Source organism: Nicotiana tomentosiformis, chromosome 2 (genome assembly GCF_000390325.3).
Source record: "Nicotiana tomentosiformis chromosome 2, ASM39032v3, whole genome shotgun sequence".
NCBI lineage: Eukaryota > Viridiplantae > Streptophyta > Magnoliopsida > Solanales > Solanaceae > Nicotiana > Nicotiana tomentosiformis.
The window spans coordinates 53,033,708-53,054,940 of record NC_090813.1 but is presented as its reverse complement, the minus strand read 5'-3'; the positions used below and the strand labels follow the sequence as shown (position 1 = coordinate 53,054,940).

Here is a 21,233-nt window from a genome sequence, read left to right as displayed (position 1 = left end):
AACTAAAGTTCTTTCTAGGAATTGAATTTGCAAGATCCAATAAGGGCATCCTAATGAGCCAAATAAAATATGTTTTAGAGTTAATCTCTAAAGCATGCCTTAGTGGAGCAAAGCCAACTAGCAGACCTATGGAGCTCAATCAAAAGCTGACTACTGTAGAATATGATCTGTCCTTCAAGGAAGAAAATTCTACTATTGATGAGGTACTAAGGGATCCTAGTATCTATTAAAGACTGGCTGGGAAACTGCTATATCTAACTATGACCAGGCCTGATATCTCTTTTGTAGTACATATCTTGAGTCAATTTATGCATTGTCCTAGAACCTCTCATATGGAGGCAGCATCAAGAGTAGTGAGATATATAAAGCAGGCACCTGGTTTAAGATTACATATGTCTGCAGAAGACTCAAAGAGTCTGATTGCCTACTGTGACTCTGATTGGGGAGCTTGTGTACAGACAAGAAGGTCAGTAACTTCTTATTTGGTGAAGATTGGAAATGTCTTAGTGTCTTGGAAGTCCAAGAAGCAAAGCATTGTGTCCAGTAGCTAAGCTAAAGCGGAATTCAGAAGCATGACTTCCTGTGCAGTAGAGATTACTTGGTTGATAGGGTTATATATCGAATTAGGAGACAAAGACAATCTGCCTGTGAAGCTAGTGTGTGATAGCAATGCAGCAATTCAAATTGTTGCAAATCTAATCTTTCATGAGAGAACAAAACATATTGACATTGATTGTCATTTTGTAAGAGAGAAACAATGTGAATGAGTGATGAAAACTGAATATGTGCATACTAAAGATCAACTGGCAGACCTGCTAACTAAGAGTGTGGGTAGGGGTGGGCATATTTCGGTCCGAACCGAAGAAACCGACCAAACTGAAAATATTTTTATTTCGATTTCGGTTATTCGATTTTTTCAGTCGGTTTCAGTTTAAAATTTTAAAATTTCAGTTTTTCGCTTCGATTTTCGGTTATTAATTTATTTGGTTCGGTTAATCGAAAACCCGAATTATTAGCATATAGATTCTTTAAGTTATATATAGGCTAAGCCCATAGGTAATAATATAGGCCCAATTTTGAAGTCCATCAAAGATCCAATCCAAACTTACCATTTTATTCTAACTTACCGAAGTTTTGAAAGAAAACCAACAAATTCGGCAGCCCAATTATTACATAAAGAGAGCCCAATATGATAATGTTCAAACTGAAAACCGATTAGAAATAAACCGAACCGAAATTAAAAAATCGAATTGAACCGAACTTATTTCAGTTCGGTTTCGGTTACTATTTTTACAAAATCGAAAACCAAATAACCGAACCGAATTTTTTCGAACCGAACCGAACCGACCGAATACCCACCCCTAAGTCTGGGAAGAGCACAACAAGAGTATTTGTTGAGCCAACTAAAATTGAAGAATGTGTACCAGCCATCAGCTTGATGGGGAGTGTTGAAGGATTGATTAACAAGCTGATACTTAACTATAATTAACTGTTATTGTAATAACTAACTAGGTTAGTTAGTTTGTTAATGAAGTTAGTTAGTTAGTTAGTTGGTTAGTGGTTAAAGGTATATAAATATCTGTACATTTAGGATAGCAGTTAGTCAATTTCATTTTTTCTTCTTCAGCCATTTCAATGAAACAGTTCCTTGTTTCTTTCACTGCTTTAGGCTTCTCTCTTCTCCAGCTTTAGATCGATTGTCCATGGCAGATAACAGAAATCCTTGTAGGAATCCTTGTACACATTTGGAAGTACTGAGTTGCTACGTCTTCTATTACCAAAAAGAAAAGAAAAAAGTTGCAACTTCTTTTAATCCACGAATTGTAAATTGTAGTATAATTAATGCCTTATCTAAAACTTTTTCCTCTCTTTTGAATTCTTAGTGAGTTTTCTTTGCCTTAAACAGAAAAAAGGGAGAGGAAGAGGAGGAGGAGGACTAGGAAAATATATGTTATCATTAACTTCTTTTGCTTTAACAAAAGCAAAAGAGCAGTTCCATTATTTCGACCAGTGTTTGGATGTCTTTAAAATTAGTTCCTAATTATTTTATACATGACACAACTTAATCATAATATGTGACGGTTGTTTTAATGATAAAGTCTTTCACTTCTATTCATTAGGTTGAGAGTTTCAATCACCAAAAAGAGAAAAATAGTGGATAATCACTCTTTCAATTATAGGTCAACTAGTATTTCATACAGAGAAGAAGGCATATAACAACAACAAACAATATTACCAAAATAATTTATTATTTTACATGAGAAAGTTCCTTTCACCCACAATATTATGTTGGTCGACAAAAATTGACACAACTCCGTCAACTGGTTTTTCACTCTCAATAACAACCACATTACTTGATACCTTGGTTATAGCATGTGCAGAAAATCCAGCAACCCCTCCTCTAGAATAAAATGAGTATTGTACATGATTTATCTTATTAGGAAACACAAGAAGTGAAGAAAAATCAGCTACCCAACTTGTCCCATTTCCAGCAACAGTCAATTTTCCAGCAGTTGACTTCAAGCTCATACCATTCACATTATTTTGGTCAATCACAACTTGATCAATATCAGTGAACTCTCCATCCAAATTCAATATTGGCGTCATTTTTGAAGGGTTTCCAGTAAACATGTTGTTAATGACATTTAGTCCGAAAATTCGACCGTTAATCGCTTTTAAGACAACGTTACCATCTCCAAGAAAATACCCATTTGAGATGTGAACTAAGAAAGGGTCCTCAATGACTATAGAGTTATAGTCAAGGTAACAATTATCTATCCTATTTTGGGATGCTTTAACTAAAATTCCAACCCCACCAAAATATGTTGCCTTGTTGTAACAATGCACCCCTGTAACAATATTAGCCTCACCCCTAAGTACAATCCCAATTGCTGATGAAAAGATGGTAACATCAGTAATGGCGTTGTCATTGCTAGCAAGATCAATAGCTATGCCTGAGAAATCCCTCTCACCTCTATCACCTCCAATTGTAGGATGTTGCCCTAGGAAAGTGTCCGATATAAAGGTCTCGTGGCCTCTTTGAACGAGAACTCCTTCCGTACTAAAGTGAACAAAAAAGCAACTCGTTATACGTATTCTAGCTGAGTCAATGACATATAGACCTCCTCCTCGATAGCTCGAGTCGAAGAGGATGTCCCTGAACGTAATGCCCTCGTAGCGAATCGCGAAGTTTTGGTCCCGCCTATCGAAAATGTCACTATGGTGGGAAATGTAGTCTTTTTCAAGCTTAGGAGAATCTTGTGACCATAGCTCAATTAGATGCCTATCACCTGGAAATGTATCCGATGCTCTTATTGTTCCTCCTTTTACCTGAAATTAAATATTAAAGCAGTTCACCAATCATAATGTGAATTTTTTGGTATTAAGAAACACAACCATGAAAATATACATTTATGTATGTTATATATAAATTTTATACACTTTTATCGCTACCAGATATAAATAGTTTTGGCCCCGGGTTGAAAGTGATTTTTGCCCTTATAAATATATGGGGCAAGAAAGGGGGGGAAAAGACATCATATGGTTTTTCAGGTTATTGCAAGAGAAAACAGGGGAAAGAAACAAGGAGAATTTACCTGGTATGCCCATTGAAAATATCAGTTAACACCATATACAATTAAAATATTTATTTTACTCTGTATACCTATTTTATAAAATTATTTTACCATGTATACCTACTTTATTCTAAAATATAATATTGTAAATTCTAAATTAGAATACTGTAGCATGTTTAGAAAAATTATGGCATATTTGCTTTGGATACTATATTCCACATTAAAATATTATAGTATGTTTGGTTCGGATACTGTATTCCAAATTAAAATATTATAATATATTTGGTTTGAATATTGTATTCCAAATTAGAATATTGTATGTTTTATTAGATTATTATGGTATGTTTAGTTTGGATATTGTATTCTTTATTAGAATATTATGATAAGCTATATTATAGAATATTTGATTTGAATATTGTATTCCAAATTAGAATATTGTAGTATGTTTTATTAGAATATTATGATATGTTTAGTTTGGATATTGTATTCTTCATTAGAATATTATGGTAAGCTATGTTTGGATTTTCAATTGGAATATTGTGGTATCATTAGTTTGAATATTATATTCCAAATTAAAACATTATGGTCTGTTTAGTTTTTATTAGAATATTATGGTAAGCTATATTGTAATATATTTAATTTGAATATTGTATTCCAAATTAGAATATTATAGTATGATTTATTAGAATATTATGGTATGTTTAGTTTGGATATTGTATTCTTCATTAGAATATTATGGTAAGCTATGTTTGGATTTTCAATTGAAATATTGTGGTATCATTAGTTTGAATATTATATTCCAAATTAAAATATTATGGTCTGTTTAGTTAGAATATTATATTCTAAATTAGAATATTATGGCAAGTTAGGTTTTGGATTATATTTCAAAGTAGAATATCATGATATGTTTTAGAATATATGAAGGTATAGCGTGTAATACTTTTGGGATATATGATGTAATTTTAAAACTTAGGTATACCATGAAAGTGAGTTCTACAAATGGGTATATCATGTAACTTCCCCAAGAAACAATGGGTCCTAAAAAATATGGACTATTATAGCAAGAAATCAGGAGTACTAGCCCAGTGGGCTTGTAAACTAAGGTATTCCTTTGGAAAATTGGAACCGTATAACAATGCATTAATATAATTGGCTTTTTTTGGCCTTCAATTTAGAGCCCATTTGGACATAAAAAAATTCACTCTCTTTCGAAAAATTTTTATTTTTTTTCGCAATCAGTGTTTGGTCATAAAATTTTTAATTTTCACTTGAAGATGAATTTTGAAATTTTTTGAAAACTTGAAAACTCCAAAAAGCTATTTTTCAAAATTTTCGCTCAAATCACTCACAAAACTTCAAAAACAACCCAAAATAATATTTATGTCCAAACACAATTCTAATTTTCAAATACCATTTTCACTTAAATTTTTTTTCACTTTCTTTTTTGGAATTTTACAATTCTTACCTCCAAACGCCCACTTTGTTTGGCAGTAGAGGCCCAAAACTTTGGCATTGTATAGCCAAATTTAAAAAAACCACTTCCTATTTATTTTCTATTTATAACCCCCCCCTCCCCTCTCTCTCTATAACCTACGTATCTTTTTCTTTTCTTTCTCTCTCCTTTTCTCCTTATATTTCTTCTTCTATCTCTCCTCTTTTTCTCTCATGGTTTAGCGAAAATTATTGCAAAAATAAATCGGTGGAATGAAAAGGTAAGGTTGATCTCAAATCAGAGAAAATCAGAAGCAAAAACTAAGAGAAAAATAGGAAAAAATGGAGTTCAACTTTATTTTTCTTCTCTTTTTTAAAAATTGGATTGAACGAGTGGGTGTGATTGAAATTGGTTGAAAACACCTAAATGAGGTTATATACAAAATTTGAGCAAGATTAGAAGTGATTTATACTGGTTTCAGGTAAAAAATCAGAACTAAAAATTCAACTACGACATGTGTATATCACATTGTATATCGTGTACATAAGTTTATATCACACATAAGTTTTTATTAACGTCTGTGTATATCACTTTATATATCGTATATATAACATAAATTTATTTATGGACGTCTATGTATATCACATTGTATAACGTGTATATAACACAAATTTTCATGGATATACATGGATACATTTTGGGTATATTACATTGTATATCATGTATATAACACAGATTTTCATGGATATGCACAGATACACATGATATACATGAGATATCACTGATGTACATGGAGATATACATGGGATACAATGGGGGTACACACGTGGAGTCGTCTTAAAACGTGAGTTTTCAATCTAAAATATATTATACAAAGAAGGAAAGTAAAATTTTGATATACATTTTGATATACACATTATTATTATGTGATACACTGTGATATACAAATAGTATAATTATTACTGTGTTACATATATTTAGATATACAGATAAAAAAAACTAGAAAAATAGTTTAGAAAAAATTGGCAGAACTTTCGGATACTATTGAAGGAAATGGAACCTAATTTTCATGTCGAATATCTATTGCATGTGGTGAATTCGACCCCTTTAACACCGAAATTTCGAAAATAGAGTCATCATCTAAATGAAGAGATGAAGATTTGACCACTGTAGCTTTAGATTTTGATTTCTTAGAGGCTGAACTTTTACCCATCTTTCAAGTTGAAAAGAATGCTGATATGTTATGAGAAATTCTACAAAAAATTCTAGATGTAGAGAATTATCCAAGAAAAGGATTAAAAGGAAACCTAACAGAGTAATTATGGGAGAAGCAGAGAGAGATTTGGGAGATTGAATAATGTGGAGTGAAATTTGGGGAAGAAAGAGAACAAGAGCAATAAAGAGAACAATTACGTTTCTTTTGATTTTGCATAAAAATAATTTTGACTATAATACCAATTAAATATAAGAAAACCTTAATGTTGTGCTATAGGTTGCCAATATCTAAAATTAGGGTTTTTTATACCAATTTTCTTTATAGGTTGTTATACCATGCCATTTACTCTATTCCTTTGCCTCACACCAATAGCATTGTTACAAAAAAAAGAATACGAGTAATAAAGTAAATATTATAAAGCATACCTGAAAAAGAGAACAATCCCAACAAAATACAGAATAATTAACACAGGAAAAAAACAGATCTAAAGGAGAAAAAAAGTAGAAAAAGGAAAGACGCCCTGGTCTAACAAAGGGAGAAAATCTCCTTTATTCTATCCTTTTGCCAACCATTGCATCTTTTAAGAAAGATGATCTTTATATATTACAGAATCTTTGTAACTCTGGAGCATTTAGCTAGTGGAAACTAAAGGTTCTGCAGTTCATTACGTATTAATAACGCACTTCATTCGGGGAGGAGCTAGAGTATTGGGAGCCGGTTCGACCAAACCCAATAGCTTTGGTTCGAACCATGTATTTGTCTTAATAATTTCATTAAATATGTGTAAATTATCAATTAAAAACCCAGTAACTTCAAACGATTAGAATCTCGAACCCATAAGCTTAAAATCCTGACTCCGCCTCTGCTTCCATTATTATTCTTAACTCCAAAAATCAAAAGTTGTGTTCTCTTTAGCATATCTCACTTGTGATAAATAGGGATGGGTTTATCTAAAAGATACTCGACTGGAACTTTTTCTTTAATTAAGCATATATTAACTTAAAGGCTCAAAGGGAAGAGCAAAAAGTAGTAGGAAGTTTCTATGTTGCAATGCCTACGATTACATTTTTGTAAAGTCTGGAAGAAGGTGTTCAACAACAAAAAGCGCAATAGTTTAATTAATGGAGTAACCCTAATTAGTGGTACTTTCGATATATCTTGTTCTTTCAACTCCCTAATTCATCAAAATACTTGTAAAAATTCGTCGTCGAATATGACAATGACCATTTCCAAGTGTCATCCTACTAAGGAGGCGTTTAGTTGTACAAATAAGGAGAGTTAAATCTCCTCATTAAACTGAAGATTCATAACCAATATAACACACTGTATGATCACATGTCGTTCAAATAGATAGTGGAGTACAATTTTAACTTTAAGGAGAGTTTAAGTAAATGTTTTGATTTAATACAAAAACCATTTTGCTTTTTTTTTTAAAACTCCTAGCTTGGTACTCCTAGACATAGCTACACCACTTGTCATAGAGCTAGCTAGACAAAAGCGGAGAGTAACATATCATGCATTTCCAATAAAGAGCGACACGTGCCAAGGACTCAAGGAACAAGAACCTTTGTCTATAGATAACTTGCACTGTTCACGACAACTACCCACGAGCAAATCCCTATTCATACTTACTTTTTCCAGCTTGAACACTGCCCAATCAAATCCAAAGTTACTGTGAATAAAAAATTATTAAGCTTATAATCCTATTAAATTTCATCTAAATTTAGTATCTCGTCACATGAAAAGTGACGCGTCGTTACAAAGTATCATGTGATATCACAAATAATATCTTGTACTTCGAAAAGCATGCGTTATAAACTGGTGCCATATATGATTACCGATTATTGAAGCAGAGTGGCAGAACAATTTCATACTATTGATGCAATTTAACGTGCTTAACCTTCCTAATCACTGCAATGATCATGGATAATTATATATCTTAAATATAACTTACTGTCAGTTGTCAGTGTATATCTAAAAATTGTTTTTAAGGAAAGAAGTAGCACATACCACAATATTGCCAATGCCAGGAGGAAATACTATAGGATTGTTGATTCTGTAATTACCACCTTGGAAATCAATAATGGCACCACCCAAATCACTAATACCAGGTAGCAATCCAAGTCCATTTTGCAATTTCAAAGCATCACTAATAGCCTTTTTTATCGCTTCACTGCTATCTTGTGTCCCTGTTGGATCAGCACCATACCCTATTGGATATATTACCCTTCCTTCACTCTGAAGCCGGAAAAAAAGAAGAAGTCAATTTATCAAAGAATAAAAATTCTACACTACTATTTGGTGAGAAATAGAGGACGAGAAAACAATTATTATAAAGGATAAAAAAAACTGTTTACTTTCAGTATGTAGAAGGAAATGGCATGAAATTATAATAGACACAATGCTAGGAAGTACTAAAAAGTCATTTCTCTGTTGTTAGACTTGGAGGAGAAAAAGAGAGAAATATGCCATACTAATTAAGATTTTATGTTAAAACAAAACAGTAATGAGAAAATAAAATAAAAATGATATTGTAAGATGATGGGAAATAGAGTATTATTACTTTTTTGGCATTTGAGTAATTGGGGACAGAAGCTTCTGGAGATAGTGAAGGTGATGTAGAGATGAATGAGGAATAATAAGAAGGGAATTTCTCTTCAAGTCCTTTTTCAAATTCGTAAAGTTTCAACTGTCTAAGAGACCCATTTGCCTCTTTTACAACCAAATTAAGGAGAAAAAACAAGAATGCTAAACAAGAAAATGGCTGCATCTTTTCTTCGAAGAATTTACTGCACAAATTCAGGGCTCCATGTAAAGATGACCACTAGGGGGGTGGGGGGAGGGGGGTTGCAATAGGAGAATTCAGGAGAAGAAAGATATATGGGATTTTGGCAAGCGTCTAGTTATCTGTACAAAAGGGACTTTAAGTACTAAAGGGTAATTTATTCGGTAATGAAAAAGTACTTAGTAACTTATTCCTGCGATTACTTTTACATGTTCACAATAGATTTTAAACTTCTAGAAATAATAAATGAAATATATATTTTATTATAATACTCATGATAGCATTTCAAAAAATTTTAAGAAATAATTTTGAGAATGAATAGTTAATAATAAAGATAAAACAAGAAAAAAAATTATTTCTCTTGATTTGTTAAAATAGACCAGTAAAAGCGAAAACATATTTTTAGTATACAGGTAAACAAGTAAAAATTAACCAAAAGAGTAAATTCACTTGCTGGAAAGGAGAACATACTGTTAGAGAGATCATTGGTTGGGTTAAATGCAGCATTTATTTATGCTTTGACTCTGAAGACTGTGAAATGAATTGGCAAAATAGAATTAGAATTCTAATTTAAGGCAATAAATTGCAATGTCATTAAATGGGGTGGTTTTGACAGCGTCATATAATTACTCATGTGGTATAAAAATGGGAATTTTGATCAATGAGATATCACTCTATTACTATGTAGTATATGGCAATAACTTTTGCTTTTCAATTGTCAAATGAAGCGAGCAAGAGTTTTTGAACATCTTGTTTTATAGTACTAAGAATAAATATGGTTTTTGTAACCCTCCTTAAATTCGAACTAGGTGTGGACGTGTTAAAGGAGTATTAATGTGACAAATTAGACATATGAAGTCTTATCGAGATGAGAATATGTGAAAATAGTTATTTTGGAATCAAGACGGAGAGTGAGGTGCATAAGATTCGATAAAATCGACTAAGTTTATGGAAGGTCTATCTTCTATAAGTATTTCGTAAAAGTCCGTTGGGAATTTGGGAGAACGTAAACATAAAAGTTGTAGCCCTTTGAAATAACTTTCCAACGATATAGAGCCTGAACGGATTTTTGAGTAAAAAGTTATGTGCATTTTACTGGACAATACGCAGTATGCGTGCCCAGATGGTCCCGTGAGCGACCACGCGTACTTGTGGAAGTGCTATTGCCCTGTTGCGCGTCTAGGTGCACGGGAGCGCACTCAGGGGGTCATTTTAAAAGTCCTACTTCGTCCCCTACACCCCAAAACACAGCTCTAGAAAGGAAAGCTCTCAAGAACCTAACTCCTCAAAGGTCCCTCCACTATCCAAGGTAAGTTTTAGTGGTGATTCTAAGTAAATTTCAATTCTTCAATACCTTTTTAACATGGGTAAACCCTTCAAATCATTAGATATCCGATCGAGACATCATTATTGAGAGAAGAAACCGTAGAACTCGAATTCAAAAAGATTGAACGTAAAAAGATAATATTATCACCCTCTAATTGATTATAGCATTGGATTAATGATTATAGACTCTAAGTTCATGAGATATGAGTTGATGAGTTTGATAAAAAAACATGAACGGTTATAGATTTTGGTTGTTGGTTGTTGATTAATGATATTGTTTATCTTATGGGTGATAAAGAATGATATTGATTATAATAATTTGAGATTTAAGAATTTATCTTGGAGCGAGAGAATAGGTTGTTGGATGTAGAAACATCATTAATGAGGGTTATGAGGCTTTACACTCGTAAAGTGTTTGATGAAATATCTAAGTGACCAAAACATGAGTATTATTGCTAATATGGAATCCCTTTGACTTGTATTGATATAGATTAAAGATGAAAGGGTTGGTGAATGTTGTTTTACGCTCAAGAGCAGTGAGTTAAGGTATGTGAGGCTAACTCTCTATGTTTGGGAATGTTAATGATTCTTCCTGTACTATGTTTCTTTTATGACGTTACTAATTGCCTCAGAAATATAGTTAAGCCTAGTTCCTTTAATAGTTGCAGAACTTCTATTATCTAGCTTCCTAACTCGTTCATGACTTTCATTCGGAACGTTGTGAGCTCAGTGCGTAATCAATATAGACTTGGGTTTGATGCCCATGAGTTTCAGTCTATATCACTCAACATATCATAAATAATTGAAGTTTCGGTTTGTATAATCAGTTCATGAATACATGTCTTAGTCCAGTTCTATTCAGCATTCAAGTATCATGTAACTTAGTATGGTTCAGTATTTCAATATTATGTATTACAGTACGATTCTCAGTTCCTGTTTTTAAATCCCTGAATGTTGAACACATGTATTTGGGCCCGAGGCCGCAGTTTATGCTTTATGCATCTTTAGGCCTGAGGCCGCAGTTTATGCTTTATGCATCTTTGGGCTTGAGGTCGCAGTTATGTATACGTATACTTGGGCTCGAGGCCTCAGCTTGTGCACATATATATATATATTGGGCCTGAAGCCGCAATTTATTTATTCAGATAAACAGGTTGTTCATCATTTAGAAGAGGGAATATTCATATATTTACTTCCTTTGTTCAGTTCAGTTATCAGTTATAAATTATCATTTCAGTTATCGGTTATCAATTATTGTAACGACCCGACTTGTCGTTTTAAGAATTTATGCTCTATTTAGTGGCTTAAGGTCTCGAGCAGCCTCGCAATATGTATTATGACCCGCGTGTGTGGTCGAATTTGATTTACGGATGATTCAGAGTGATTTGGGACACTTAATCCCTAAGACGGAAGGTTAAGTCTTAGGATTTTGACCGTAGTCGCAACTGTATGAAGACGACTCCGGAATGGAGTTCTGTTGGTTCCGTTAGCTCCGTTGGGTGATTTTGGACTTTGGAGCATGTCCGGACTGTGATTATGAGCTTTGTAGCTGATTTAAGCTTGAAATGGCAAAAGTTAAATTTTTGGAGTTTTGGACCAGAAGTGAACTTTTTGATATCGGGGTCGGAATGCGATTTCAAGAGTTAGAACAACTCCGTTATGTTATTTGGGACTTTCTTGTAAAATTTGACGTCATTCCGGGTTGGTTTGATAGGTTTTGGCACGAGTTTTCGAAGTTGAAAGTTTTGGAAGTTCATGAGTTCGATTCATGGTGCGGTTCGTAGTTTCAACGTTATTTGATGTGATTTGAGACCTCGAACGAGTCCGTGTTAGGTTATGAAACTTGTTGGTATATTTGGACGGGGTCCCGGGGGCCTCGGGTGAGTTTTGGATAGGCTACGGGTCATTTCCCTCCTATTTTGAACTGTTGTTCTGTCTTTTCGTGTTCTTCTTCGCGAACGCGAAGAGTATCTCGCGTTCGCGAAGTGTTACTGCTGACCACCTCATATTTCTTCTTCGCATTCACGTTCAACCTCTCGCGTTCGCGAAGGTTTGCCTTTTCCTCCATCGCGTTCGCGAAGCTCTTCATGGCAACCTCATATTTCTTCTTCACGTTCGCGTTCAACGTCTCGCGTTCGCGTAGGTTCCGCCCCTTGTTCTTCGCATTCGCACTCCATCCCTCGCGTTCGCGAAGAATTTTTCTGGACAGCCTTACCTTCCTTCTTCGCAAACACGAGCCTTTCTCCGCGTTCGCGATACTTTCAGACTTGGGCAGATTATAAGTTTTCCAAATCGAGGGTTAGGCCATTCTTATCACATTTTGACTTGTAGAGCTCGATTTTGAGCGATTCCTTGTGGGTTTTTTAAGCAAATCGATTGGGTAAGTGTTCTTCACCTAGAATCTATTTATTTTCATGATTCTATCTTTATGTTTATCATTTAAATTGTGTTTTGAGTTAGGAAAATTGTGGTTTTTGAAGAAAATTTTCAAAATAAAAAATCACGATTTGAGGGACGAAATGGTATCGGAATTTGATAAAATTGATATGGTTGAACTCGTATCGGAATGGGTGTTCGAATTTCATGAAAATTATGTCGGGTTCCGAGAGGCCGGCCCCGTGTTGACTTTTGTTGACTTTTTGGAATAAAATTTTAAGTCGACGTATTATTATCCGGAATTATTTTTGATGAATTTTAATGAAGTTATATAATTAATTTGGATAGATTTGAACGGCCCCGAGGTAAATTCAAGCAAGAAGGCAATTTTAGAATATCGGTATAACTTCAAAGAGGTAAGTGTCTTGCTTAACCTCGAGTGGGAGAATTTTCCCTTAGGCATTGAGTCTTATGTGCAATTTGTGTAATTGAAAACCATGTACGCGAGGTGACGAGTACGTACTTGGTTTATATGTGCAAATTTTATTGAGTTAAAGTCTTGAGCATATTGTGTAGTAAATTAGATAATTGTTGGCATAGATTTAATCATCTACTTGTCGTGCCTAAATCCTTGTTGTTGACTCTGTTGTTATATGACAATTTGATGTGATTGTTATTTGATTATTTATGAAATTTCGTGAATTTGCTGGTTTGATAATTATTGGAATTTAATTTCATTTTGAATTTTCCCCTGCAATTAATTAATTAAATGAGCTTAAGAAGAAGTATTTATATAATTATTGAAAATTAGATTTTTATGAAGACTTTGCTTTATGTTGAGTAATTTCTATCTCTATCGATTATTTTTGGGTGTTGTATGCATTGTGTGGAGCTTTTGGCTATTTGTTGTAAAATTAATTGACTTGGTTGTAGCTTTGAAATTTAGTTGTGGCCATTGGGCAAATTGTGATATGCATTGATTTTTGTTATGTTGCTGTGATAATTTTTCGTGCAAATTGTTATGTTGTGTGAGTTGTTATTTTGGGGAGATAAGGGTGGCATTTCACCGTTGATATTATGTGGGTATAAGGGTGTCATTTCACTGTTGTTGTGTTTGTTAAAATATTGTCTGAGCGGAGCGATAAGGGTGGCTATAGGAGCGATAAGGGTGGCTATAAGAGTGATAAGGGTGGCAATAGGAGCGATAAGGGTGGCTATTGTCAGGGATGATATGTGATGATGTGGAGTTGGGGTGTTGATAATTTTCATGTGAAATTGTGATTTTCTTGTGTTTATTTTTATACCTTGTGCAATTTGTCTTGTTGTTGGTAAATTGATAACAATCTGATATATGTTGAAATTGAGAGCCTGTGGCTATTGCCAGGCGGATTATAAAATAAAATGTGGGCACGAGGTGCCGTGAGTAAATAATGAGGATATTTGGCACGTGAATTGTCCGTGCAGTTGTGATATGAAATGTGGGCATGAGGTGCTGTGATGAAATGATAATGATAATTGGCACGTGAATTATCCGTGCAATTGTGATATGAAATGTGGGCACGAGGTGTTGGGAAAATATGATGATTTAATTATGGGCACGAGGTGCCGCGGAAATATGAAAATGGGCTGGGACCCTTATTTTAATGATTATGAAATGAGATGTCACATGGTGACTTTTTAATTGAAAGAATTATATTCAAAATATTTATTTGGAAGGATTTTCACTTAGAAAGTATTATATGAACGAATTGTATTTGAAAGATATTTATTTGAGGAAATTATATTTGAAAAGATTTATTGAAAGAATTATATATGAAAAATAATTATTTGAGAAAATTATATTTAAAAGAGAGTTATCTGGAAGAATTATATGAAAAAGACATTTATTTGAAGGACTTGATTTAATTGGGTATAATTGTGTTTATTGATTATTGAGTGATATTAATGGTATTCTTGTTGTCTGTTGTGCATATAACTGGTTGTTTTATCCTGCCCTCATTATTATTTGTTTTCTATTATTTTGTATATTATATTGTACAGATTATTAGACTAGTGAGTGTCTTGACTGTACCTCGTTTCTACTCTATTGAGGTTAGTCTTGATACTTACCGGGTACCGACCGTGGCGTACTCATACTACACTTCTGCACATTTTTGTGCAGAGCCAGATATTGAAGATAACAAATTTGAGCAGAGTTAAAGCGGGATCGTAAGGATTCAAGGTAGAGCTGCTTGGTCGTCGCAGTCCCTTGGAGTCTTTTCATTTCATTGTACTGTTAACTCGTAATCAAACAGTATTGTATATTCAGTCCTCGTGATCATTCTATGTATCCAGTTAGAGTTCGTGACTCACTACTACCAGTCTTGGGAAGTTGCATATTCATATTTGTTCCGCTGTCAGTTTTGATTATTTATTTAATTCAAAAAAAAAATGGCTTCAAAATGTAATTGAAATCGGCTTACCTAGTCTTAGAGACTAGGTGCCATCACGACGCCTGTGGTGGGATTTTGGGTCGTGACAGTTATCATTTCAGTTTCAGTTTCAACAGTTATCATTTCAGTTATCAGATATTAGTTATCACTTCAGTTATCAGTTCTCAATTTAGTTTCAGTTTTAGCATTTATAGTTCTTTCTTTCAGTTGTTTTACATATCAGTGCAATTCAAATGTACTAACGTCCCTTTTTGCCCAGGACCTGCATGTCACGATGCAGGTAATGATTTACAGGTTGATGACTTAGAGCAATAGGATTTTCGTACCAGCTATTTGGTGAGCCCCAATTTTTCGGGGCATTATCATTACTTTACAGTATTTTAGAACTTTACGGACAATCAATGTTTTCAGTACTTCATTAGAGGCTTCATAGACTTAGAGTAACAGTTAGACAAAGTCGCATGCTTTTTATGTTAAGCAATGTTTGCTACAGATATGTTTCAGAATTATATTAGTGTTTCCGCTTTTTGATTTATATCATTCAGACTTTCAGTATATCAGCATGTGCTAGTTTATCTTCCGTATTCAGTATGTCATGATATCACATGTTGATTCAGCCAGCCAGTTGGTTCGCTCGGTCACATATAATCAGGCATCGGATGCCGTGTTACGTCCAGGCGCCCAGGTTCGGGGCATGGCAATTTTAACTATTGCCTTGTTAGATCTCTTTGTTCACTTATATGAAAGAAAGAATGTCTATCTCATATTTTCTATTGAAAATGTAGATAATTAGTTATTGAAGTGAAATAAGACTATTTTCTTTCCCAAACATAAAACAGTCCAAAATTAGAAAGACCCGTGTGTATACGATAACCTGAAATATGCCTTAAATAACATTTACACATTTTTTTCCCTACGGAGGGGCTAAAGGTATAAATTTTACTTGGAGAAAACTAGAAGATAACAACGGCTTTAGGAAGATGAATACTTATTCTAGGAGGGTTTATTCGACCTAACTGTACCACATAATCTTTTAAAAAGCGTTTACTATTATATTTAGTTTAGTTTTAATAGTTTAGTAATTAAAGATACACATTTGTGTAGTGGCTGATGGGTTACTATAGACTATAGTGTCTTAAACAATTAAGTACTGATTTCCTTTTTTAGGTAATGAATGAAATATTGTACTTTCTCTCTCCATTTCTTCCGATGTGGTGTTTTTGCTCAACATAATATTAGAGTCAGACTCACACCGATGTTGGCAAGGTTGTTATTTCTCCCTTACATAAGCAACCTACATTAACTTTCTTCGTTTAATCAGTTGAACAATAAAGAAAGTAACAAGAAACACATCCCATATTTCCAAGCAATCTTAAAATCATAGGACAGGAAATATCCATAAAATAAAATAAAAAAGTTATGCAGAACTGTTGATCTTTTTTATTTTTATTTTTATTTTTGAAAGCTCAAGTTTATTTACATGGAGAAATTCTAGAAATCATTCTCGTCGGAGTCGCACGTTAATTTTCCTCCAATATTTCAAGATTTGGTTACCTTACCAACTACAATAACAACATGGATATATGATGACTTCACGGCCAACTACATTCACCTAAAACTAGTTGTAGTGGTTAAATGCTTCTCATTCAAAGCTATTGGCATTGATTGGGTAAAATTGAACACAAATATTCAAAATTATGTGATGTAAACCCGGCAAAGGCATGCCAAATTTTATTATCTTAAATGAAAATTAATATATTCGTCGAGTTAGTTTGAAGCGGATTACTGTCACATATTTGCTTCAGTATAGCCTAACTTTTGATTATATATAGATAAATAAAAGAACATGACCTTGGGGAAATGGACAGATCATTACAAATCGTAAGACGAAGATAGCCATGGTGTTCTCATAATTATTAAAAAGTTTAGAAAGTTATTCTAACGTCAAGGAAAGGCTTCCATTCATTCATTCATTTAAAGCTGGATGTATCTTTTCAACGAAAGCCTCTTTTGGTAAGTGTTAAAAAAACATTGTTCCCTATTAAATCTGAAAAACAATAAACAATTAGAAAACAAATTTGTAGTAATTTTGCTCGTCTATGAATTAAAAGAATCACAAGGTTTATACATACTAGTTTAAAATCATAAGGTTAAATTTTTTTTCTGTCTATTCTTAAGTTTCATGTCCAGTCGAACTACGACGTACGAAGTAAGACGCATAAAATAAATCGTATAGATTAATAAAAACAAAGACAATGCTATCAAAATACATTTTGTGGTGCTACAGAAGCTATTCTTTGCATTGAAATTGAAGCAATTTTGAATTATGCTTCCGAATTTTCCTTGGAAAAAAATTCGAGTAAACATAACATTTCTTGAAAAGAATGAATCAAGAGATCTAATCTTTTTGATCCCTGACTAGATCAAACTAATAATATAACATCCCTAGATTATTAATTTCTTGATTTAACTAGGGATAATTCCTGAAGATCCTATACATGTTATCTTGAATATGATCACTTCCCTTGATCAGCCACCACGAAAACACTTGCTGGAACTTGCGCATCAGATTCAACCAAAACCTGATTATTTGATACATTTGTCAAAGCATGATTAACAAAAGAGTTTCCACTAGGGAAAAATGTGTATTGAACATTTTTAATGAGGTTAGGAAATAAAAGAATTGGATTAAGATCCAAAGTCCAAGAAGTACCATTCCCTTGAACAACCCCACTTCCAATTGTAGCCTTTAGATTCATCCCTCTGACATTATTTTTATCCACCACAACTTGATCAATTGTCTTAAAAGGACCATTAGATTGGTCTAATTGAACAATATCCACCCCTTTATTTGATCCAGAAAACATGTTATCCACAATGTTAACTCCATTCACAACACCATTTATAGACTTCAATTGAATAAAAGCATCTCCAAGAAAAAAGGTATTAGAAATGTGGAGTTGAACAGGATCCTCTGCTACAATCCCTGTAAAATCCATATAAGAATCCACTATCCTGGTTTGGGTTAAACCTGCCAATTTTAAGTAAATTCCAGTGCCACCAAATCCAGTGGCCTTATTATAACAATGTACACCTGATAACAAATTTGCTTGTCCTGATACCATTATACCAATTCCAGCTGAAAAAATCACCACATTTGTGACAGAATTGTCATTTCCCATTAAATTTATCGCGGTCCCTGAGAAGTTTCTCTCTCCTTTATCACCACCAGCAGTTATATGTTGTCCAAGAAATGAATTCCTAATATAGGTTTCATGGCCACCTTTGGCTAGAATACCATTTGTTGTGAAATGAGTAATGTAACAATTGTCAATGCTTGTTCTTAGTGAGTTTATTACTTGGATTCCTCCTCCTCTGAAGTTAGAATCCAGTAATAGGTCTCTTAGGGTTATGAATTCAAAGAAATATTCAGGAGCATTGCCTGAAGAAGTCGATAAATCGATGAGATATCCATCAGTTGGGAAATTATCTGAAGCTTTTAGTGTACCTCCATGAATCTGTTTCATTAAAAAAAAAAAGTTTAGCTATCCAAATATGTAAAATATAAAGTGAAAGCACTGCATTCTGGAAATTTACTAAAACTAATGAGCTGAAAGCATCCATTTTAAAAAATTTACAGCTAAATCTCGTGCTAGTAAAACTACTAGGGCCAAAACTAGAAATATACAAAAATATAAAGTTAAATAGGCAGCTGGAAGGTTCGTGACAATTGGGCTTGAAGCGACACGTGTGGAGGAATTTCTTGTACTTTAAATTTAGCGCAGAATTAAATCTCGATGGCTTTGAAAAAAAATACTTAAGGTTGAATTGTATATTGTATATAAAATATTTCCATTACATAAAGAATTGAGAAAAGAGAAAGGAAAAGGGACACAGAAAATAAAGTTCTCCTACTGTGCCGAAAACTCTTATCAATACCACTATATTACAAGTCTTCTACTTTGACGGCCGAGATTAGAGGTTGGTTTGTTATAAAGCTAAAGCTACAAATAAGAAAACTCCTAACCTAAATATCAGCTATGAATAGAATACATTTGACGTATTGTATAACAACATACTTATATAATAATTATTTTATAAAAGTTAATTTTTTTTTGGAATAGAATTCTATATTATGTTATAATATATGTCATCTATAACAACACTTCACTATAACATCCAAAAAATTATCGGAACAAATACTGTTATAAAAATGTTTGAGAGCAGACGTAGAAAAGCCCACAAATTACTGGCATTTATAACTTGACATACTCGCCGTATTGGTTGAACTTTGAGCTTTAATAATTTAGACTAAATAAAAGGTCAAGTCTAGAGCTAGTAAAAATCTAAAGTTTCGACAGAGACGTAAAACAAATACTCCTATGTAACATATGCAGCTTAGTTTGAAGGACGACTGATCAATCATTTCCCATCAAATCATATATAGCTAACCTACTGCACTGAACAAATCAGAAACAAGTGTAAATAGGTCAATTAATTTCATACGATCCCCAAACGATATTACGCCACCTGTCACGTTTTGACAAATACGTACCATACTACTATTCATTTTTCTATCACAGGTTCATAAATTTGACGGACATCCCATTAAGAGAAGATTTTTTCTAATGTGTACTATCATTGTGGAAAAGAAATAGTACACTGTCAGGGTAATTTTAATTTGTTAGGTATAAAATTACACACTAATAATGTAAAGAATTTGGAAGCGTACGTACCATGAGATTGCCACGGCCAACAACGGGAAATTGCAAAGGTTGTCTGATCAAGTAATTCCCACCTTCAAGATTGATTTGAGCACCACCAAGATTTGCAATTCCTTGCATTAAGAAACCATCACTTGGCCCTTCTAATGCATCCGAAATTGCTTGTAGAATTGCCTCTGTGCTATCTATTTTCCCAGTTGGGTCTGCACCATATGTTGTTACGTGATATACTCTTGGACTTGGTGTCACCTATAATACATATACATATACATATACATATTTTCTTTTCATCAACATTGCACTGATCATATAAACAAACGAAAAAATTGATCAAACAAAAATTGAAGGAGACTTACAGTCACTGCTGATGGTGTTGGAGATGGAGAAAAGCTAGGTGAAGGAGAAGAAACCGAATCGCGACGAACAACTGAAGCTTTAAAAGCTTGCATTTTCCTCATTTGATGATCATGTTGTTTTCTTCCAGCTTCTCGAAGATGAGCAGATTTCTCCCCAAGAACATGGGATATTAACAAAAGGCAAACCAAAACCTTAATCAAGGACAAAAGGGAGGAAGCCCATGTTCTTTCTCCCATGTTTTTTCTCTTTCCTTGAAAGTGAACCTAGTATGTGAATGAATCCAAGAAAAAACATTCTAGCTAGCCATTTATATTGAGAGCTTCATAGAGAAAGAAAAAAAAAGGAGTTTATTTTATTTGGGGTGAGGAAGATGGGGCATGGAAAAAGAAAGGTTTAGCAAATAAAATCAAGAAAGTTGCTATATTTCAAATAAAATGGGGACTTGGAAATATGAAATAAAGAGACAAAGAGTGTGAGAATAGCCAAGAAAAGGCTCTCTTTTGATGTTACTATTCTTTTATTTCTTCCAGATGTTTGCATATGTACGTGGTGTAAAAAGGATTGCCTTGTTGAATATTTCTTCTTCTTCTTCTTCTTTTGGCATGAGAGAAAAGAAAAGTAATCAGTCACCAACTTCTCACTTTAAGCATCCTTACAAAGGTTGGCAATTAGGTGAAAAAGAAAAAGGACTTGGAAATTCTTGCTAAGGGGGAAAAGAAAGTTTGTACCTTAAGCAAATAATTAAATAAGCAAAACACTTTAAGTTTTGAATTTTGACAAATAATTAAGTAAACCTCTTTTCGGGGTATTATTGGTTAGTTGTTGATTGGAGATATTGAAATTTTAAATTGCAAAACCATTATTATATCTTAGGAATTTTTATGCACTATGTAAAAGTATTTATACAATCAGATCAATTAAAAAGTAATTATAAGTAGCTCTATTTAATAACATTATTGATTGATAGTTAAAAATAAATGCTAATTAATATATTGTACCAGATTAAATTA

The 21,233-nt window shown here is 33.4% G+C and overlaps 2 protein-coding genes across 2 annotated transcripts; both read right to left on the bottom strand.

Moving 5' to 3' along the window:
- Window positions 1-2,152: 2,152 nt before the first annotated feature.
- LOC104113673 (polygalacturonase QRT3) lies at window positions 2,153-9,112 on the bottom strand. The gene is made up of 3 exons (XM_009623913.4): window positions 8,787-9,112; window positions 8,234-8,461; window positions 2,153-3,330 (listed from the first exon to the last, which is right to left on the bottom strand). The coding sequence occupies exons 1-3, from the start codon at window positions 8,991-8,993 to the stop codon at window positions 2,254-2,256; spliced, it is 1,512 nt and encodes a 503-aa protein (XP_009622208.1). The 5' UTR covers window positions 8,994-9,112; the 3' UTR covers window positions 2,153-2,253.
- An 8,240-nt stretch (window positions 9,113-17,352) lies between these two features.
- Window positions 17,353-20,581, bottom strand: LOC104093946 (polygalacturonase QRT3). The gene is made up of 3 exons (XM_009599786.4): window positions 20,223-20,581; window positions 19,879-20,115; window positions 17,353-18,660 (listed from the first exon to the last, which is right to left on the bottom strand). The coding sequence occupies exons 1-3, from the start codon at window positions 20,457-20,459 to the stop codon at window positions 17,659-17,661; spliced, it is 1,476 nt and encodes a 491-aa protein (XP_009598081.1). The 5' UTR covers window positions 20,460-20,581; the 3' UTR covers window positions 17,353-17,658.
- Between the last annotated feature and the right edge of the window lie 652 nt (window positions 20,582-21,233).